The sequence below is a fragment of the Betta splendens genome, chromosome 10 (assembly GCF_900634795.4).
Source record: "Betta splendens chromosome 10, fBetSpl5.4, whole genome shotgun sequence".
Taxonomy (NCBI): Eukaryota; Metazoa; Chordata; class Actinopteri; order Anabantiformes; family Osphronemidae; genus Betta; species Betta splendens.
In genome coordinates, this window is record NC_040890.2 from 5,765,132 (window position 1) to 5,788,445 (window position 23,314).

At 40.8% G+C, this 23,314-nt stretch overlaps 1 protein-coding gene across 10 annotated transcripts in view; it reads left to right on the forward strand.

Moving 5' to 3' along the window:
• Window positions 1-21,053, forward strand: part of si:zfos-2326c3.2 (mitogen-activated protein kinase kinase kinase kinase 4) — a 38,526-nt gene extending 17,473 nt beyond the window's left edge. The window contains exons 11-33 of one of the 10 annotated variants that reach the window (XM_029165031.2): window positions 1,178-1,250; window positions 1,638-1,761; window positions 2,339-2,455; window positions 2,929-3,063; window positions 5,259-5,327; window positions 7,836-8,159; window positions 9,034-9,168; window positions 9,300-9,437; window positions 10,657-10,727; window positions 11,068-11,147; window positions 11,753-11,823; window positions 11,968-12,062; window positions 12,613-12,697; window positions 13,037-13,192; window positions 13,799-13,907; window positions 14,262-14,417; window positions 14,514-14,657; window positions 14,736-14,870; window positions 14,990-15,090; window positions 15,906-16,055; window positions 19,142-19,301; window positions 19,480-19,619; window positions 19,699-21,053. In XM_029165031.2, coding sequence (XP_029020864.1) covers window positions 1,178-1,250; window positions 1,638-1,761; window positions 2,339-2,455; window positions 2,929-3,063; window positions 5,259-5,327; window positions 7,836-8,159; window positions 9,034-9,168; window positions 9,300-9,437; window positions 10,657-10,727; window positions 11,068-11,147; window positions 11,753-11,823; window positions 11,968-12,062; window positions 12,613-12,697; window positions 13,037-13,192; window positions 13,799-13,907; window positions 14,262-14,417; window positions 14,514-14,657; window positions 14,736-14,870; window positions 14,990-15,090; window positions 15,906-16,055; window positions 19,142-19,301; window positions 19,480-19,619; window positions 19,699-19,782 — 2,852 coding nt within the window. In that variant the 3' untranslated portion in view covers window positions 19,783-21,053. The other 9 variants (XM_029165032.2, XM_029165033.2, XM_029165034.2 and 6 more) reach the window with 9 other exon arrangements.
• The last annotated feature ends 2,261 nt before the right edge of the window (window positions 21,054-23,314 follow it).

The following is a 23,314-nucleotide window of genomic DNA, read 5'->3' on the forward strand; positions in this document are numbered from 1 at the left end:
CTATGTTTCTCCAAAATAATGAAATTCTGCTAGTCCTAAGTGCATGTAGGCAAAAAGTCACTACTGCAGGAAAAAAACACCCTGGGCCGTGATGCAAAAAGCTTTTGTCATTTTCAGTATACCCAGGAGTAGTTACAGCAGGAATGGTCTGTTGTGGAAGATGAACCACTCTAAGGAATAGAACCTCGGCCCATGAAAGTGGGGCATTAACCCTCAAAATACACAGCTCTCAGAAAGACACAGAGTAACACGAGCCAGCAGGTTCAACCATGACATCACAGCAACAGCGTAGATTTCCTCTTAACCTTTCCAAAGTAGAATTTATTAGCAACGCGCACCTGTATTGTGTTACCCCACAGACAACATATGGCATGTCACACAAATGTTCAAGTTGGCCTAAGCCAGTTTCAGACCATATGTCGGCCAAATGTTGACTCGAACCAGCTTTCTGGTCTGTAGACAATCCGCTTCTCTTCAGAACACTGATTTTGATGTAGTGACCACGAACTGCCAGTGAAATTAAAAGGAATTTTCATAGACAGCTGCAACATTAACTACTGGAATTATTGTAAGTTTAACAATATCATTATGTATTCTAAACACTGTTTTACAGCTGAAGAAGAGGAGCTTCTTCACTGTGTAATTTGGGTTCTGTTGCTGAGATGACTCAGCTTTGCTGATCTGACGCCACATTACAGTAAAACAACCCTGTCCCATATGTCTTCAACTAAACAGACCCTCATTTACTTTCTTGCTTCTCGAGTTTGGTTACACTGGACTTTTGTGTGGCTTTGGTAATGACAAAATTACAACTGGCAGCAAACAATGAAGAAACAACATGGCAGGCATGAAGGGATTTGTAATAAGGCTGTGGGTGATTCAGAGGCTACTTCTTTACTGTACTCAAGCAAGGAATGTCCACACTAGTACTCCACCCATGACATTATTTCTTACTCTAAAGACAGTTTTTCAATTGATAACCTGCTGATGTGTGCTAAAGTGCTTAAAGTGGACACCAGAGATAGACAGGAGGCATTCCATAAGTGTTATGCAGCTAATGACTGCTGTTAATACAGTAAAATGTATAGTATAGATTTTAAAAATGTAGATGAATTAGGTTATTTTTTAATATACTAAATAATGTTTCTAATTATTTCTTATTATTTTTGCTTGTCAGAGGGTCCAGAGTATGAGTACAGTGGTAGTGAAGAAGAGGAAGACGAGGTGCCGGAGGAGGAAGGAGAGCCCAGGTAAAAGCCTTTTCACATCAGGCCCACTGTCAATACCGTGCCCCATATTGATTATTTTCACTTATCATACAGTACTTCAGTACAATACAGTATGGCGTCATGACAAAGAAGTCTGAACCTCATCAGATCATTTTGGTTTAAATATATACAAAGTACGTATGTACATAATGTATAGTCAATAATTACCAAGTGAATACCTTCAGTGTGTGTACAGTGCACGTTTAAAAACAGAAGCACTGGCCCTTCAGCTACTGCCCCAGGGCATCACTTAGCAGATGGCACTACGAGCTCAGCATTTCCTCTTAGGACGAGGCCCATGGCTTATTTAACTGTGTTATCATATACACTTAGCCTCTTATTCTAACTTTCTCTGCCTCTCCCTCTTAGTTCCATAGTGAATGTTCCTGGTGAATGGACGTTGAGGCGGGAGTTTCTCCGCTTACAGACAGAAGATCGTGATAAAAGCAGAGACGGAGGCTATGGAGATGGTGGAGGTCAACAAAGGCCACAGGTGCGTTGAATATGTACTCTTTTTGTAACTCCAGTCATAAGTTAGCAAGTAAATAAAATAAGAGTAAGGCACTTCGAAACTTACTAAGTTAGATGATACTGAGTTAGAATTTATTCAAGGGTTTATGGTAAAAAAAAAACTACAGTATTATCAATTCCTGCCATGTGATAGTTTGTAATCTTTTTCTTATTGTCACAATCTGTCACAATAGATTTTCTGTTGTTATGTAATTTATATTTTCCTGTAGCATTAAAACCTCTTAGTCTTATGTAATGTAAAATCTACAGTAAGTAGCAGTAATTTCACTTGATGCACACACAGGCACATACAGTAGAAAAGGTCTTAGCAAATTAACTGAGATCAGAGAATTAAGAAGACGTCCATCCTGATATCTACTGCAGTAACATACTGAGCAATTAGCCTTTAGCCATGAGACTGTCCTAAATGTCATGCCAGTGCAATAGTTCATCTGACCTTCTTTTAAAGTTAAGCTTTTACTGAGTTCAAATAACTTGTTTTAAAAGCTATGTAGTGTCCCTGCTTTTCTTGTGACTGTGATACTAAACTTCATGTCCAGGCATTGCAGCAGCACAGGCAACAGCTGGCAGAGCAGGAACGATACAAGCAGCAGTTGGTAGCTGACAGACAGAAGAGGATCCAACAGCAACACGAGCAGCGGCAGAAGTTAGAGGATGTAAGTGCAGCTTAAAGATATTTTTTGTTCTCTATTCTCAGCACCGTGGGTGAGCTTCAGTCCGGAAATGAAACATGTCAGGAAAAGAGGAAATGCTCCATCAGCTTAAATTCACTACAGTATGTCTTCACAAGAAACGCTTGCGTCATCTTTCGCCTTCTGAGTCACGTTGTTACTCTGCCCACTTTAACTGTTCAGACACCTTCAAAAAGAAACTGGCGACTGCAACTGTTGTGTTGGTCACGAATCTTGAAACACTGCATGAAATATGCTAGATACAAAAACTCCTGGAAGGCTACCACCACCGCATGGTGTGCATGTGCTGGTGAACAGACTCAACATGAATGGCCTGTCAATCATGCCCACACTGATGTGTGCCCACAGCAATGTTAAAAGCGGGTGATAAATCTTATATGTCATGTACTGTACTGTACATGTATATAGAGGTTTGTTCTGACTGTTTCTGTTTCTAGCAACAGAGGCGACAACTGACAGACTGCGCTTTGAAGTGGGGGGAGCTTCAGGAGGTATTGCTTGGAGAGGAGTCTGATCTCCACGACAACAGAATACGATTGGATGAGAGAAACAGAAGGGCTGACAGAACACAGGTTAGGCTAAGTTTCAGGTTTTTTATATATCAAACCCCAACTTTGTAACTCTATTTGCCAAATACATTTCTAGTTAATCTGTCCATTTACTGTACTTCAATGTATGTCTGTTGTCAGTGGACAACTGCTGCGTGACGATTACCAACTGCCATGCAACCAGTTTGCATATTTGCATATCTAGACATGCAATCCAACATAAAGCTCAGCAGGTAGCACATTGGGAAGCCCTGGTTCGATCCCCGGCTCTGGCACCAGGTGTGTCCTTGAGCAAGACACTTCACACTAGCTCCTGCACCCACTGCTGCCCCAGGCCATGGGTCTGGAACATCAATGACAACTATCAGAAGCCAAACTGTAAAGTTGTGGCTTAAGACTAAAATGCTGTGTAGAGAAACTGGGGGCCACAGGCTGTGTAACAATGCGAGTGCACATTTCTACATAGTATTCTGAGACAAGGTGAAGTATCTCTGTCGGTTCCTGTCAGTTCAAACAAGAAGACATACTGTAGCTCCCTCTAACACATTTGTTTGAGAATCATTTTTAGCCATTAATTTAACACATGCTTAATGAATCTATTCCACACTCAGGTGAGTTTGAATAAGTCAGAGCAAATTAGTGGCTGAGATTTCTTCATGTAGAAGATGCTGCTTTCCAGTACTGTAGATAATATTCTTACATTAGGTGTCTGTTCGGTTTGTGTGTGCTCGCCCGTGTGTGGCACAGAGCTATTTGTACATATTAGTTTCTGATTATACAGGCTGCCTCAAAGTCATTAAGTTCACCATGAGCAATGGATCTATCCGCTGCCTCATTAAGTTTTAATGCATCTACATATAAGTGTATAACAAGTTCAGTGAGTGTGTGATGCCTTGTAGTTTGTAAGATGAAAAGCCTGCCTGGATGAGGCGCTTCCAATCACACACTGATTGATTTAGCAAGCGTCACATATTGGATCTCAGCGGTGTGTTGGTGTCTTAAAGCTGTGTTTAATGTGAATCTTCACAGTGCATAGGGAAAGTGAAAGATCTAGGGCGCTATTACACAACTGTGTTCAAAAGAAGAGAAAAACCCCCACTATCGCCTCGTTATCATTAGACAAACCTACAGTAAGTAATGTTAGGTGTTAACAGATGGACAGCTTATCTGCAGTCAGCTCTGTCTTAATGAATACTGAGCAGCTCTGAATAAATTTATTGGAAAAAGAAACTACCGGTAGATGGTGGTGTGCTGGATAATGCAACTAGCAGGGTCACTTGAACTGCTATTACTCATTTTACACTCCAGTGTCATTAGTATAGTGTGGCTCGGTCCTTCGGCAGCAGTAATGTGGATGCTGAAGAAGGAGGTTTTGATATACCAGTTGATCTACCCTCATACTCTCAACTGTGGTCATTGTTTCAGGCGTCTCTAACCTTGTGTCATCCTGATGCACGGCCTTTGTGGCATATTTGAGATGTGCTTGGTTGCTCTGTGCACGCTAGCAGGTACAGATGCAAACAGTGGTTTGTAAAACCACTGCGCTGTTTCTGTGTACTCACCCTGCACTACATGTGCTCAACACCCATTGTGGTTCTTGTTGTTCTAGATAAAGAGTCTGTGTGCCCACCTTGAATTAACACCCGAAAGGAACTTATCAGTTGTTCGAACTGCTTTGTCATGAAGTTAAGCGGCTTTTTCAGCTCAAGCTCCGTTGAACCCTCGGTGCCAAACTGAATAAACACAATTTAAAGCCAGCGATGCAGCCACAGCAAGTGTGTCAACAGATTAGATTCAATTAATCAGAGTAATTGTAAAAAATATTGACGCCGTGCCATCTGGACACACAAGGGTTATCCAGGAGAACTTCAAAAAGAGGTCACAATAAAATATTTAGACTTAAGGGCGTTAGCTAAAAGCTCCATGCCATCATGCACACTCTGAATATTTTAGTTCCCACCTCTTAGAATTCTGCTCAGGACCTTAGTGTACCCTAATTAAAGTAAGCCTCTTTGTGTGCATGCCTGTTTGTGTGTTAGTATACCTCTATTCCTGCAAGAACCATCCACAGGAGACCTTCAGAACTGAACTGTAGTTCACGTCTTGTTGTTAGGGCCAAGAAGAGCTAATTAATGTCATGCATTCTGATGTGAAGTGTCTTTATTCAGCCATTTGGCTGTGGAGGTTCAAGCATGTGTGTGTGTGTGCCTTTCTCGCAGCAGGACGGGGCAGGCAGACAGCGGAGCGCCGACGTGTCAGTAAGGCCTCTGGACTCCACGGCAGAGCAGGTAACAACGCTTCACTTGGGAGCTTTTCACTTGTCATTAACTCCTCAATTTTTCATATGAGTGAGAGCAGGTGGAATTTATTTAGAAAGATTCTGAACGTGGGCTGATTCTTAGTGCAGACGCTGGTTTTCGCTCAGTGAGGGCACACTGTGTGGGTGGTTGTTGCGTTAAATAGGCTTGCATGTCTGCAGACTTATGTGTTATGCTACATTTAGATTTATCTAATATCCTACTTTGTGTATTTGTTCTTTGATCTCTTCTTTGAAAGATGAATTGGTATGTATTTACATGAAGTCATTATTATACAATACTGTACATACAGTATGTGACTGCACTGTCTGACATGTTAAAAAGGTTTAGTTATTAGTTAGTTAGTTATTTAATTTATTTGAAGTTGTTTGAGACTTAACTCCCATTCTTATACTCAAAATACTCAAAAATGAGTTTGTACAAACAGTACAGTATAATAATATATCTATTGAACCTTCTGTACAGAGAAGGCTTCAGTAATGCTAAGAGTCTAATTTTATTTTCAGTGTTTTCATTGGAGGCCAGTAAGGATCCAGAAGAACTGACATAGACCGTACTGCACCAGTGGTCTCACTGTTCTCACAAGCTTATACCAACTCTTATCACAGCGTGCCTTCACTTTGTTTTAAACCCTTCCCTCTGTCTCTCTCTCTCCCCCCTTCTGTCTGCTGATCCCACCATGCCTTCTCGCTCCTTCCTTCACTTCTTTCCTCTTTCTATCTCCTCCCCCCGTCGTTCACAGCTTGCAACCGCATTCATTTCGTGCATCTCTCTTTTAAACTCTCCTCAGTTTTCTCACTTGCATCGTGTTACTATCTAATCTCAGTAGGGGCTTCATACCTACTGTACAAATCCATCAAACACTGTATGTCTCAGTTTCCCTTGACTAACTTCCAAAGTTCCCCTGTTCTCTGTTCTTCTGTGCGATCTCAGGTCTGACATTGTAACGATTCTGTCGTACAGAAAACGGCTATATAGTGTAATGTGCTATATTTAGTGCTACTTAGATTTAGGATCTTTGCGTCTGTTTCCTCTCAGTCTGGAGAAAATAGCATTCAGTCTGTGGTGCTAAGCAGCTGTCATGTGGCAGCCACGTTCATGTTCCAGGTGGAAAGCAGGATGGAACACCAGGTGTTGCTTCTCTGTGTTGTGGTGGTTTGTTGTTGTCGCGCCCAGCAGAGGCAGGGGGTTAAGGTGCTTCTCTGTAGGTCCTTAGTGAATGTATGGATATTTCTGCTTATGCAGTGGCTTCAGGATGTTTTTAGGCCAATTCAGCTATTGTATACTTTATGGTGCTAACATGCTTTTAGTTAGATGTTATGGGTTACTGCGTGTAGCCTAGTGGTCAGAGTTGATCCTTTGCCCAATGAAATTAATGTTCACCACCAGTCAAGTGTGCACAAAGTGAAGGGTGAATATATAAAAACAAGCCGGCAGTCACCACACTCAAACCCACAGTCGCTGTCATCTGGGCTGTTGCACTTATTTTTATGAGTAGCCTAGGAACAAATCAAACCAAGCTGTGCACTGTGTACATTTCCATTCCATGTTTGCTGCACAGCTATAGTGTACAAACTGCTGACCTGAGTGACAGTTCTACACGAATGCAACATCTGTGAACATTCCCCAGCAAATATAAAACATCTATCATTTTCTTGAGAAAAAAACACATTTTCTCTCCAGCTGTTGCAAACAGAATCAGAGTCGTGATGTGTAGATTACAGCAGGTTGTTTATTTGTGCTCTTATCGAATTTCGCGCTTGCAAATTGGATTTTCATACCAGCAGAGAACCAGCTGCTGCACGTACACACTGTGCTTATCACAGTTTTCTAAGTATTTTCACATTTTTGGCAGTGTAAACAAAAGTAGTGAATCAAATCAGCTTTGCCCTGTACAGTATGTGCTTTTTTTGAATATGTGTCCCTGTTTAACAAACCAGTATGTTTTTATGGGAGTTTAATTCAACAGCTACGATGTCTCTGAATGCACCTGGGAGTGCATTCTGTTCAGCACTAGTTTGTCCATGAACTATTGGTCATATCTGAATTGAATCATTTTTACTTTATTCGTAATGGGTATTTTCCACCAGATGGCCTTCAAATGTTCTTTCTAATCAACAATTTAATTGATAACTGAATATTTTGTCATCTATATAAAAATATGTTTTAGAGACTTTCTTAAATTCAATTTAATTCATATAGAACTCAATCACAACAACGTTATCTCAAGGCACTTTACAAGTTACAGTAAGGTTTAAGATCTTACACAACTAAACACAACAAATCCCACAACAGTATTGTCTTTACTTCACACTATCAGGGTTCATGTTCCCCAGTTCGTCAGCAGTTTAAAAGTCAGTAAAACATTCACAGCAATGATGAATTCCCACTAGTGCGCTGTACGCATCTTCATCAAATGCACTCCCAGTCTTCGTCACTTTGTTCTGTGTGTGTGTGCTTTTCATGTTTGCTACATAGAGAGCCCTGGCTTCAAACCAACTGCTTCAGCATAGAGCCCAGCACTCTCAGGCTCAGCTACAGCCACAAGCTAAGCCTCAGCCTCTGGCCCAGCATCAGCAGCCCGCAGCAGGCAGGAGATCCCACCGCACCCTGCCCAAGGACCAAACGCAGCTCCTGTCTCTGCAGCACGACCACAGAAACAGGGAGAGAGAAAGGCAGAGGCAGAGAGACAAGCCTGTGGCAGCTGTCCAGAGGCTCACAGCTAATAGTGGGAAAACAGCTGCCGCTGCCACTGCTGCTGCTTCCTCGGCCAGCCACCAAGCAAACAGCCAGCGCTCAGCGGTAAAGCCCTGCCGTCCTCGCAGCTCGCCTAGCTCCTTCGCCTCCACGTCCCACATCTTCCACTGTGTCTGTCTCGCTTGTGCCCCCTTTGCTTTGAAGCTGTTGTGAAGTTGTAAAGTGAACCCAGTCTGAGAATTTTATTCAAATGAGGTTTTGTTGGCCAGACATCTTGGCTGTTGGTGCAGGGTGACAGAATGTGGCTCACGCTTTCTGTTTTTAATATTGTAGTTGATCCTCATGAACAGGAAACAGACTAAAGATAAAGCGTGGAAAATGTTTCAACTACCAGTTGAAAAACTTATGATAAAAAAACAAAAACGTGCTCTCGTCAAATCAGGATCTGGAAATCTAAATTGAACACAACAGATTTTATGGACTTGTGCCCTCACTTCAGTCTATATTCTCAACTTTCTGTTTAATCTGCATTTGAATCATCAGCTTTAAAGGCCTTAAAATTGTATTAAAGTTTTATATTGGGAACCCTGTACTCAAACATTGAAGAAAGTTGCAGAGCTGTAACTGTTCAGTGACACTGTTCCTGGTTCCTGATTATTCCTGTACATTGACATAGAAGTACAGTATAGTTGTAATAAAAGGGGCATCTAGAACATATCAATAAAACATTTACAAATCAGCACATCTTATAGGATGAATACTTCCAATTTCCTCCCTCAGTGGTTAAATTAGGTTTCCAGACACCATTGTCACATACCCGCTCCATCACATCGATTGTCTATGTTTTTGGGTCATTAGGAATTATGCAGTATAGATTAAAATGTCCGATTGTTTTCTTTATTTCACCAATCAGCCACAGTGTTAAATACAGTATTATCATAGTCTCTCAGTCCCAACTGTGATTCACTTTATGCTTTAGATGGACCTCCAGGAGTCAAACCTAGCCAAGCTGCTGTTGGCTGCTGCTCTTCCCAACCAGGTGCACTTGAGGCTGGGCTCTGGGAGCAGCTCTAGTCCTTGTACACCAGCCATGCAGAGAGCTCATTTTAACCAGGTACTGCATACACATTTATATGCACTGACTGTGAATATAATACAAATACTTTTTCTTTGCTTTATTTTATGTATTGTTTTTGCATGTCAATTTTGTCAAAAATGAATAACTGTTTTTTTTTTTTTTTATAGAATGCCAATCTGCTCTCTACTCGAGATGCCCCTCACAGCAGCTCTATGTCAGATATGGCCATTTCTCCATTGTCCCCATTTACCCCATTGTCCCCATTTGATGATGTCTTCTGGGACCCAGTCGAGGCGCCACCAAAAGTGAGTAAGAGCTGCCCTTTTTGCTCACAGGTCAGCAGGTTTGATGACTGATGTGAATGGCACATACTTTGAACTGGTGTATACTCTGCCTTCCTGGCTAGCGTTGAATGGGGAACCTGGTTGTTCGTGTCATGCCAGGCAGGATGTACTCATGAGATTGTGACATGTGTTTGTGTGTGCATAGACTGTGAGCATAGACTGCATTCTTACAAACCCAAGGAAGTGGTGCACACTGCACGAGGTTGGTGACTGTGTGGGGGTAGGTTTGTGTGTGTTTGAGGAAGGAGGAAGTTGTGTTTTACCCTTCAGGATTATTATGAGGTGCCTCCAACATACCCCAGGTCTGTGATAAACACATGCCTGCTCAAAAACACATCATTTACTTTCTTTTTAATAATAAATAGATCAGCTATTCTCCTCACTATTGTATTGTGATGGCTGTGGTGTGCTTCTGCTTCATAAAAATATGACAAATAAATAATAAATAATCTAATAAATAAGAAGTACCAGGGTTTGATCCCAGAGTTGCCTTTGCTGTGTGGAGTTATTCCACATCTGCGTGGGCCCATTCTGGCTTTCAGGTTAATTTGAGCCTCTAAGGTTAACCAAAGGTGTGAGTGTGTGTGTGTGTGTCAGTGGTTGTCTATCTGTATCTATGGCTCTGTGATAAAAAAAAATAAAGGTCTCCCTGCAAACTCTCGTCGAATGTCACAACAGTAGACAGGAAACAGTAGACACCTGGTTTGGCATGTTTAAGTCAGATGTAGGATGTCGGCAACTTGACAGACGGATGGTAGATAGTCCCACGGCTGACTTCCTGCTCTGCTGGGTGTGTCTTCCTCTCTGCATCTGGGTCAGCTGACCCAGGATATGAGAGGTGGAAAGGTCACCAGCTGCTTGGCAAGGCAGAAGCTTTGTTAAAAACTATAAAATTATAGCTATATCTGAAACAATTGCTGACATAGTCTGATTTAGTTTTGTTATACAATGCTCATGATGAACGAGAATAGAGAAAGACAATAAGAAAACTCAGACACTCGTAGTAGACACCCCCCCCTCTTAGCTTATTCACTTGTCTATAACACAACTTATAAAATGTTATGTTCTCACTTAAGTGAAACAAACAACTGGAACTACTGTGCCTAAAGTCTGCTAGCTTTGTATATTAGCGTTATCGCGTTATTTATACTTTGTGTCCTCTACTATGTGTGAATTGCAGGTCCCAGAACGCACTACCTCTAAGTTTTACTGTAGAGAGCTGGTGTTGAGTCACAAGAGGGCTGCTTCAAGGTACAACAGCACGCATACACACACACACACACACACACACACACATTGTGGATATTTATTGTGAACAGAGTTGTTTTTTAATGTGTAAGTATTGTTCTAGCTAAAGTGAATCTTGCCTCTTGTGAAGGTTTAATTCATAACAGTTCTGCACATTGGTGAAGAAGAATCATTTATTGTTATTACATTAATTGATAAAACTAATGATGAGGAAACTGGGTGACTGCGGAGGCAGGGAGAGACATATTGTCCACTTCAGATCAAAAATGACCTTCCTCACAGTTCATGGTACTGCTTTATTCACTGCCTGTGTCTGTGTCCATGTGTCTCTCTCTCCATCTAGTGGCAGTCCTGTGTCTGTAGCAGATAAAAGTGTCCGGCCTGGGTCTCATGGTGTCCCCCCTACAAGTAGCCTCCAACAAGGTCTGTGCCCCAGTCACATGCTGTTATCTGCAGTACATCCAGTGATTACTCCCGCAACTAAATTACCATGTAGCTCAGAACTTCTTTTCTCACAGGCATGAGCTACTGCTGTGTGGTCTCATAAAGTCCCTGGTGTGTCTGGTTAGCTTAAACAGCCCAAACACACACATACAGTACGGTGTGCCAAGTTACTGTATGCTTTAAACAAAATGCCAGTGGCTCCCCAGCCACATCTAACCCCCCTCAGAAACCATAGTAGCAGTGTAGAGTTACTCTGAAGGAGCAGGAGGACAGACCTCAGAGTAATACTATATGTTCAAAGCTCGCCCTCTCTCTGCTTGTGTGTGTAAGGAGAGAAATACACAAACATCTCATCTACAGCTTTTGATTTGTTTTGAGCCTCAGATCATAGATTCTTACTGTAAATTACCCTGCTTTCCTCTTTGAACTTCTGCATACTGTGGTTGGGTTGGGTTTTTCTGGCATTAATGGTTAATCACACACTGATTTCATATTGTGGTTTACTGTACATAATATAAAAAAAATTATAATACAAAACTATGACCGTCCCAGCAGTTCTGAAAATTCTAACTCGTGTGTTACAGGTTTCTTCAAGATGGAGAGTCCTCTTCGGCAGCATTACAGGAGGGAAGTTGTAACTGGTGGAAATTCACAAGTAAATTCCCATTTTTGTTACCTGCAGCTCCTCTGTTTCATATTTTATCCACTTGTTAAAAATATTTCACCATCTAAGTTTTGTTGTTATGACTCATCCGGACTCATCCGCTTAACTCATATTTCCATCACCTCTGTCACGCAGGGTTTAAAGTCGGCTCACGGTCGTCTTAATAAAGCCACAGAATACTCATCATCAAGTGACGAGATCGGCAGCAGTGACGAAGAAGACAGGAGCAGGTGGGATTTTTATCATCACTATATATATATTTATTAATACACATGTGATTTTTTTATAGGAAAAATGTTCCTTCTTTAACAATTGTGGCCTAATGCACAAAAAAACATGGCATCATTGAAAGATAAAGATGTGAAGTAGCTATTGTGTAACAAGTTGTGAAAAAAAAACGTTGTTACTCATAATCCTGCTTTACAGTTTATACTGAAAAGTTCTTGCCGACTGCTACAAACAAAGCTGAATTCACGACACTGACAGCACCAGAAATAATTCCATTATTGTCACAAATCAAAGATTTTACATGGCAAAAAAGTGAGATCAGACTGAACATTTAAATTACAATACATTAGTGTCTGCTTATGATGAGTGAAAATAGATTGCGGTGTTAATTAACTTTAAATAATAACATCTTTCTAGATTTCACGGCTGATGCCAGGAGGTTATAGTTTGTTTTCATTGCCATTGATCTTGAGGATGTATTGATTTTGCCTCTAATTAATGCAACACCTACAGCCAGACGCTGGTCTGAAATCTTGATTTGTCTGTTTTAAGGTCTGGCCTGTCCAATGGAAAAGGGAAGTACTTCAGAGGAATACCTGACGGCATTGTCCTGCAGCCTCACCACAATCTCAACCAGGTACTCAGCACACAAACAAGCACACACTACTCTGTACTTCTCGCTGTGTTATAAAGGTAAAAAGCGAGCAGGTTCAACCTTCAAGCCAGAGATGGGAGTTAATGAGGATGCACACACTTAAGAACCCATACTGTTCAAGAGAAGCACACCAAACTCACTTCACTGTTTTCCTTTAGAATTCTTGTTGTGACATAATTAAGTACAGTAGTAGATTACTGGTTAAGTATTGTTCATGTTTGACTTGTCATGTGTTAAACTTTAGAATTTGACACTTTGTGACAATAGACTTTAGACTTAGCATCACTTATTATTATTTTTATATCTGTGTTCCCCCTAAAGTTTTCTCAAAAGGGCTCAGACGATACCTACCTGCTACCAGACCTTCTGCAGAAAACTTCTTTCTCCAGTCTTACCAATAAAGCACTGGGCCAACAGCAACTCCACTACTCCCAGTTGCCCACAGCCCCTCGATCCCCCGTGCATGAGGAGCTATGCGTGAGTGTCATAATGTGTTCTTTTCAATCACTGCAAAAATGTATTAGTGCAAAAACTGTACTTGTAATAAATGCATTTGTCCACCAGAGGGAGATGGTGGTACAGTATTGAGAGGTTGTGCCAACTGCACCTGTTGTGTCGTCTTTACATGAACACAGCTTTGTTTACTGACATAAACTTGTGATTTAATTTTGTATTTTCAATGCATAGAGATCAAATAAGAGTGAGTCTTGAAAGAGAGTCTTCATGTGTAATCTCAGAGTTTAAGGTGCAATCTAACAGGTTTAAAAGAAGAACCCAGTATTTTCAATATCTAAAACAATAGTAAGTAGTAGCAGTAGTAGAACAGCAAATACTAAAATCAACCAAATAGACTCCATCAAAGTCTATGCCATGAAAATCCCAGTTATTTGGCAACTAAATACACTGAGAAAGAGGTTTATTTAGTTACTGTATTAGTTATTAGTTCAGTGAAGGAAGCACAGGAGAGACCAGGTAAATGACAGGCTGACGGGCATGGACAGACAGAGGGATGACAAAGTTCTCGAAATTGGAATTAAAATTGAAAAAAAAAAGAATCATCTCTTCTGTTGTTGTACTCCGCAGGCTATTGGGAGTCCCTCTAATAAAAACACCTCCACATCGTCGTCTTCTTCTTTCTTGTCTTTCATCGATCCAAGATTAATTCCCATATCATCACCACCGCAAAGCCCCAGTAAGTAGATTTACACACAGGTTTACAAGATACCGTAAAATATAAATACGGTCTCACTGATCACATACACTAGTTGTAATGCATAATGCTTATGCATCTACAGAATGATTAAATGAAGGCACTGTACAGTAACTCAGAGGTGCCTACACGGTTTTTCTGTGTGACTACAATTGTAATCAACATATTGAGCGCCCTAGCACTGCATTAATTATGAACTATGCTCCATTTATCTGTGGTAATATATGGAATATTTTCTGGTTGTGTTTGCATTAAACTGTTAAAAAGAAGATATCGGTTTAACTAACCTGACCTGTGTGTTGTTACTGTTGACTTTCATGTGTTCATTTTGCTTAGCAGGCAGCAAGGGCGAGCCGTTCAAGAGAGAGAACCACAGGAAGGGCTCAGTGGTGAATGTCAACCCGACCAACATTCGACCACAGAGCGACACGCCAGAGATTCGCAAGTACAAGAAGAAATTTAATGCTGAGGTCCTCTGTGCTGGACTGTGGGGTTCGTCAAGTTTATAATGACTCCATGCACGCTTTCATATGTACTTCAAACCAGTGCACACACAAGAGAAGTAAACATGGCACACATTTGTCGCAGGTGTGAATCTGCTGGTGGGGACAGAGAATGGTCTGTGGCTGCTGGACCGAAGTGGTCAGGGGAAGGTCTACTCCCTCATCAGCAGACGAAGATTTCAGCAGATGGATGTTCTGGAAGGACTCAATGTTCTCATCACCATATCAGGTACTTAAGGAGTGCATGTACGTTTATACTGCTGAAATATGAGTGCAAACATAACTCTCTGTCTCTTTCTATCTGTAGGTAAAAAGAACAAGCTCCGTCTGTACTACCTGTCCTGGTTAAGGAATAAAATTCTCCATAATGACCCTGAGGTGGAGAAGAGACAGGGTTGGACATCAGTAGGTGACCTAGAGGGCTGTGTTCATTATAAAGTGGGTAAGTATGAAGTGTTACACTGAAAATGCATATATATTAAGAATGCTGTTCTAGTAAAGCTCCTGCAGAGTGACACGCACCGAGTTAAAGATGGTGTTTGTCTTCTCTCGTGCTTCCAGTGCGTTATGAGAAGATAAAGTTCTTGGTCATCGCTTTGAAAAATGCCGTGGAGGTGTATGCATGGGCGCCAAAACCCTACCACAAATTCATGGCCTTCAAGGTGGGTACCGTTTGTCTAAATGTGTCTGAAGAAACAGCAAATAAAGGATGAACATCTAAAATGTGAAAATGTGTGTAAATATAAACGCCCATAAAAAGGTCATTGCTGAGTTTTATTCTCCACTGGCTTTATTTCATTACATATAAGTTAGTGTATGCACATATGTGGGTCAAAACTGCCATGCACACACACACACACACACACACACACACACACACACACACACACACACACACACACACACACACACACACACACACACACAGGCTGGGTGAGACTGTGTATGTGCAGACTCTTGGAGTTGTGTCCCAATTTGTTACGTCCTTCGTGGCCTGAGCTACATTTTCTCCTCTCACTGTGCGGTTTAACTCTCTATCTGCATCAAAAGGCCAAAAATATGCAACACTATGGCCGTGTTGGTATTTTAGGATGGCCATTTTACGCAGCATCAGTGTCAGCATCAGTTCTGACCTATAAAGAACAACATGCACATCTGGAAGACTGGAAGTGAGCTTAGGTGATGGTTCTTATCCATAAAACATTACATAAAGTCATTACCTCTAATCTGCCTACAAATTTACAAACAACAGAATTTAGGCTCTAGAAATGTAGTTTACTGAGTTCCAGTGTTTCAGTGTGATCCTGCACTTTGCCCTTGTAGAACAGAACTGCTGACTGTGGTTAATGGAAAAGTTCCAGTTAAATAACAGGTTGTGTTAGGTTGTTGTTATTGTTGAAAATGCACTTGTAAGCATGATAATCCTATTTTGTCCTTGTACTCTTGACTAATTTTGTGGTTGTGTGTGTCTGGCCAGTCTTTCAGGTCACTGCCTCAAAAACCTCTGTCCGTTGACCTGACAGTGGAGGAAGGCCAAAGGTTAAAGGTCATCTATGGCTCATTGTCTGGGTTCCATGCGATCGATGTGGACTCTGGAACACCATATGATCTTTACCTGCCAACGCATGTAAGATCTGCTCCAAGTTCACTTGTCATCATACTGCATAACTTTGTTCCCAGCTGTGCGATTAAAGTCAAAAAGGTGTTAAAAGTAAAGTTGTATGATTTGGGGTTTTATCTATAGTAGTTACTGTATAATTAGGAAAACAGCTAATAAAAATGTGTTTAGATTTTACTGGATTCATTCTTAACCAAAAACAAGCGATTACTAAAATAATTGTCTTTTGCAGCCCTAAAAGCACTGTACTGTATAGTGTTTCTAGTTTTTGAGTTACTTCAGTTTATATAAATATATTCTTCCTAGTTCTTTTTCATACTGTAGCTTACTTTGATTTAACATCTCACCAGCTGCTTATACCTGTCCCTTAGTAATATAACCTCAGTCTTGATACCCCCCCCACCCCCCCACACTGTCTAATGTCAGTCACTGCTCTACTTGTTTTCTCCTGCCTTTCTTTTTTCCACTTCACTGTCATCTCACTCAGCCACTAGCTGTCAAACACATTCTCTTTTCCTCTGCCTTCCTGCTCTGTCATTCATTGTGACATTGTTTGCTTATTTTTTTGTCTTTTCCACTTTCTGACTCTTCCCTCTCTTCCTCTCTCTCTCTCTCTCTCTCTCTCTCTCTCTCTCTCTCTCTCTCTCTCTCTCTCTCTCTCTCTCTCTCTCTCTCTCTCTCTCGCCCTCTCTCTTTCTCTTCGTGGGCAGATGGAGCCGACAGCAGATTGTTGTGACTCAACATTTAACATTTCTATTCAGAAATTGTTGTTCATTTTACTTATTCATGCTGTACAGTGTTTCCTTTAACATTTTTATTGTATCCAGTACGACCTGGTTCAGTCAACGATTTGTTTAAACACACGATTTGTTTATCAACATATTTTATTTGAGGCCATAACGAATTTTAGTTGAAAATGCATTTTTCCAGTCTTTCAGCGCTTATAAGCTTATAACTACATACTGTATGGTAGTTTGTCATGTTTGTTAAAATTAATTGGTATCGCTCACTGCTGGCACAGAGCATTTTTCCTCTGGTTTGCTGGATGGGGGCATGTATAGCTCTCTGCAGCCTCTGGTGACTCATATTCACAAACTGACACATCGTGATAAATATGTTTTACAGAGAACTAGAGAACCTTAAAGCTCCCGGTAGGATAATTATTATTATTAATAATTATTTAAATTTACAACGTGAAACATTTAGTCTCTTCTCATACAGTATATGTCATGTACCAACAGCATTCCTACAGTAAAACCATTAGTTTTTTGGTTAACGTTCCATCTGTGGAATATAGCAGATTATTAGTATCACGTCCTGTGCATGGTTTTGTGCGGGTGGCCTGAATAGGAACTGTTTTAATGATTTCCTTTATCCTTGCCAGACTACAGTATTTTTATGCTGTGGCTCAGTTCATCTCTTTCTCACCCAATACTCTTTCATGATTAGAATCTTGTTGATTTGAAATGCTGTAAAGCCACCCAGTGTTTTATGAGCTCCTTACTTTTAATGTGAAAAAGCAGCAGAGGAACTCTTTACATTAGCATTTAGGTTTTGAGTTACTAATGGCTACAACTGTATAAAAGCAGCATCAAACTTTTAGTACAAAGTCAGAAACACTTAAATTAAGAAAAAAAGCCTGCTATTTTTCCTTAACACTAGCATTCTATTCAGATTCTTCTGATTCATGTTCTCAATATGTGCACACATACTGTACAGTATAAGTGCACAGTGCCCCAGCCACCACCATGTGTGCTACTTTCTATAGGGAATGGAGAGTTAGTCTGAGAGGGACCAATGAGAGAAATAAGCTCTAAAAATACATCCTTCCTGTCCTGTTTTTCCCACCATCATTAACTCTGTGCGTCCGTGTGTGCGTGCATGTGCGTGCGGCGTGTGTGTGTGGGGGGTTGTGTGCGTGCGTGTCTGTGTGTGTGCGTGCGTTCGTGCGTGCGTGTGTGCATGCGTGCGCGCCTGCATGTGTGTGTGTGTGTGTGCTCTGGCGTGTTCTTGCTCCCGTTGAGTCTTTTTTTTCCTCTGGTATATTAAGTGAGTGTGCTCACAGCTGCCCACTACACCGGTGCCTTATTCTGCTGCTGCAGGATCATTGCAGCTCTCCAGCCTTGCTCTTTTCTTTTTGCCTCTTCTCTTTTCCTGCACATAGTCAAGCTTTCAACCTCTCCTCTCCTACACACGCTCAGTCAGGTACAGAGCGCTTTGAACCCAATCACTTATACTTCAACACGCGCCAAGTTCAGTCTTTGAGGACTCTTAAGGACACTTCACTATTTTGTATTTAAATATCTACACTTTACACACACATTTACTCTCATACAAACAACCACCTGCATCAACAGTGAAACACATTCACACTCCACACTGATTTATATCCTCGTCGCTGATAACCCAACCCCCCCCCCCCACCCCCCACACACACACACACACACACACACACACAGGCATTTTCTTCTGCTGACTGCAAGCTATGTAACAATGCTGATTCCAAGGCAGAGGATTAAGATTGCGTTGCGTTTGTGGATGCCGGTTCTGATGCTCAGGATTGTGGTGGCTCACTCTGTGGTAATGTATTAAACAGGGAGAAGCTGTTGCTAAAGGGACTGATCTGTTTCAGAGCTTTGACTGTGTTCTGTATGCGCTGTATCTACGTGTGGCGTACGTGGTGTTAGTGGACAAGTTGTCACTGCCCTGATTGTTTCTGTTGTATGCATCTTTCTAAACACACTTTTCTGTAGGTTCATGGTTTCTGGACCTTTTTTGATGTGAAACAGATGGTTCCTACATATCCCTGAACTAGTTATATAGTTTACACAGTTAAAATGCATAAAAATAATAACAATGTTTCTGAGCTGATGATTTGTGATTGGCGTCTGGTTGCATTTTGCATGAGTGATGCAGAAGTGTTGCTTTGTTTTTATTTTCCTTCAAAAATATTTTTATGTCCTCCTTTTTAACTTTTTAAAACTTATTTTTTTCTGATACCCACCAATGAATTATTACACTTTACACGTTATAACGTATGTGAATATTGAGACAGACAAGCTGATTGTACATTTGCGGTTGTGTGTGTTTGTCAGATCCAGGGTTCGATCCGCCCCCATGCCATCATCATTTTACCAAATAGTGCAGGAACAGAGGTTCTGGTTTGCTATGAAGATGAGGGTGTTTACATCGACACTTACGGACGCATCACCAAGGACACGGTGTTGCAGTGGGGGGAGATGCCAGCATCGGTCGGTAAGTTTCACTCATTCATCCGCGGGCAGAATGGCCAAATTCTGTCTCACTTGCTGATTCTGGATCAGCCCCTGACCCCTGGGAGCTGAACCAGATTCTGAGGACAGTTTGGGCTATAAATAAAATGCCTGTAGAAGATACTCTAGAGTAGATTATTATTCCATCATTTCCTCTCCAGCCTACCTTCAGTCCAACCAGGTGATGGGATGGGGAGAGAAGGCCATTGAACTGAGGTCTGCCAACACAGGGAATCTTGAGGGAGTTTTCATGCACAAAAAGGCCCAGAAGCTCAAGTTTTTGTGTGAAAGGAATGATAAGGTACTGTACAACAACCAGAACCTGTAAACTGACTTCCTGAGGAAACCTTGTAAACCGTGAACCTTGTTTGCTGTTGTAGGTGTTCTTTGCCTCAGTGCAGTCAGGAGGCAGCAGCCAGATTTACTTCATGACTCTGGGACAGAACTCGTTATTCAACTGGTAGTGGCTGGACGTGGACTCTGGGATCATCTGGTGGTGGCTGGGTTCATCTTTTTACATCCAGCGATGTCTTTTTATAATAGTGCTTCCTGGAGTCTCTATGGGCACTAGATATGGATATGGGCATCAACTAAACACATTTGCTCCAATTTGTTATGCATGGTTTTCCATGCTTGGTTGGATGGTTTTTCACCTGCTAACAAACGGATCACTGGAGCCCGCCAACTCTTACGTGACTGTTTACCATCCGGCCCCAAGGTTTCTTCCCTTCCTACCATTGGAGACCATAGCAATCCATTCAGATCGTTCCATTTTAGGCTCTTCCCATCTGGATCAGCAGCTACAGCATGTATGAAGGAGAGAAAACTTGTCATTCCACATTTTACTTGTACTGTTCATTTCACACCATCAGTTCACACCAGAGTTCTTGTAATACCTCAAAAAGGCTTCCCTGTATGGAGGATGTTTAGTTTCATTAATGCGGCTACAGTAATAGACTGTCATATTATGCACTCATCATATTTGATATTATTTATCATGTTATGTTGTTTTCTTGTTGGAGGTCGTACCCTGTCATCAAGCATTCAATCAGTTCTGTCATTAGCTGCAGTCACCCTGTCTGTGTGCTCTTTGTGTGGTCATAGGTCAGCGTACAACCAATCTTCCTGAGTCAGTTAAAAATTACATTGTGCATTTTTTAAGGCTCCAGCTTGAGGGTTTGCTTTATCCCGCATCTGAACCACACTTAGGATATACAGGATAAATATTTACATCAGTAGAGGTTTCTAATCCTACATTAACATTGAGGCTTTTTGTAGCTTTGCTCAGTTTTGTACAGTCTGGGATGTAAATAATCTTGTAACTGTTTTCTAAATCATTTTTATCAATGTGTACAGAATTGTAGGCTAATGAATGTGAAATCCATCCCAAAACAGAGTTTGTACATGATGATGTCCATGATATTTGAATGTGAGTAAGAATATGAGATACTGACAGTGAACTTGAATGCTCACCTCGAGGTTTTAACCTAGTTGACGTGTTAAATATTACTTGATGTATCACGCAGAGTGTGTTTGGTGGTAGATCTTCTCTAGCATATATAAGTCAGGCTCTTTGCACAACAGCCACCTTATTCATGTGTCCTTTAAAATAATGGAACATGTGAAGCCATTCCGTAGTTAGTGTACCCCACGTGGCACACACACTTTTCATAGGTCAGATAGCCACATGTTTTCTTGGACCTGTGTCTGAAGAGACTAAATTCTGCCACGTGTATAATTGTGTATAATTTGGAACCTTTGTTCACAGATTCTTTATGATTTATGCCATAATCTTCAAAGAAAGAAACCAAAGTAGAAGGTTTTGCTCTTTTGGCTTTTTTTAACTCATTGTCTGAGATACGTCACACATAACGACTGACTTTTTGATTTGAAAATTGAATTATGTTATGAAGACTTAGAGTTAATCATCTATATTTGTATCCTAAAAACTCAATGTGGGGTATGTTATACTTTGTAAAATATTCCTGCATCCCACCTGAACAAATCAACCTGAACTAGGTAATCATAAGCAAAATTATCTAGATAGTCCACTTACGTATTTTGAATAACATGTTTACTTCAGAAAGTCCTAAATCTGGTGAAAGTGATGACCTTAATAGTCTTCAGCCTTCAAATGTGAATTTGCAATGTGTCTCTTTCTAATTTCCATTTAACCAATTTTTATCAGATTCAGATTAAACAATAAATTGAGTTTATTACCTGTATTTTATGTACTTTTAAATTTTGTGGCTATAATGTACAGCAGCTGGTTCTGTGACATTATTTGAAACTAGAAGCTTTATCACTAAGTTGCTACGTTTTTAATGAGAAACTGCTTTTCTCGGTTGGATAACATGATATAGAAGTAAAGCAATGCAAATAAATGGCAAGCTAACAGGTGCAGAGTAGGCAACCAACATGGGCTAAAGACATTATAGAGTTATTTATATTACCTTATATTACCTGGCTAATTATAAGTTTAGTTTACTGATATATGCAGTCTTTACCTAGTATTTTCCACATACTTACAATTATCCTGTAATAGATTACAAATTAAATGACATCAAACCGACGAAAAGAGCTAATAGGTGCTTTAGAGTTATATGCCATGCAAGCAGTCATTTCTTTATGAATGCCACTGATATTTAATGCAACTGTATTACAATTACAAATCTCCTGAAGCTCTTAAATTCAGTCCTTTGACCGACTGAAGTGTCAGTTGAGTTTCCGTCCTTTGTTGTCTTTATAACAAATGTGCATTGTATTTTGCCTGATAATGTTGTTGCATGTTTTAGATGTAACAACACAATTTTCCTTTTTATGTGCATCGTTTTTCATTCTGCTTCTTAAAACAGCCCATAAATCATCTTGGCTTCTAACAAACCCAGAGTAATGATGTGTGTCTGTTTGTCATCTGAGTCTCCACTCTGGAGACACAGTGGGAAGATTTTAGTGGCGCACCGGATGCAGATGCCTCTGTGTCATCATGCACTCCATCCGTCTGTAAGTGAACATTCAGCTGGAGGTGGATCCCTAATGAGAAAGAGATGCGTGCCGTTCCTCCCACTGCTTCCACTGGTTGAGCTGATACTGGATTCTGACTCACCTCCCATACGTCTCCCACCAACTCTTTTCTCCCGCTGTGTCAACATGTCTCGTTTATTGCTGACTCACATTGTCTCTCATGTCTCTCGAGTTCTCATCCCTCCTGTGTTGAACCTTTCCATCCACCCCCAGACTCATTCAAAGACCCTTCAACACAGTCAGTCTTTTGAGTTTTCCTTGTCACTGTTGGATATACTTGCAGTTGGATGGAAGTTGATGCAGAACAATTCCTATACAAAGCAGCTTCATTTCGCTGTTAACAGGACTCAGGACTGTAGTATTTTCAAACAGGTGTTCATGAGTGAGTGATAATGGTTGAAGTAAGTATAAAGAAAAGAAACACGCACAAGTTAACTGAGGTGATAAAGGCTGCATTTTATCTCTAGGCTATTTGCTTCAAGCACTACAACTACGTTACATTCCAGTCAGCACATGAGCAGAGCTTTGTGGATGAACTATGCCTTTTAAAAGAGAGCTGATTGTTTTGTGTAGCAGGTCTTCAGTACGTTGAATCAGGAAGGAAGGTTGGAGTTCGAGGGCACATGGTTAAAATTATAGATAGATGTAGAAGGAAGATGTGTGTTTCATCGCTGTCACTCATATTAAACGACTGAATCTTCCCCCTTAATGGCACAAGTTGTAAAGGCCGATGGTGATGTTTACTGAACTGTGGACGGGTGATATTTTCCAAAAGTTCAGATTTATCCAACAATTTAATTCTCCTGTCAGAATTTTACGTTTATTTTCTATATACAAAAACAGGATTATTGTATTAAAAATCCAGTTAGATTGAGATTATATAAAACCAAATGTTATTCTGATGAACATTTAAGAATATATTTTTCCTGTAACTGGCTACTTTCTTTGTCGTTATATAACTGATTGTTACTG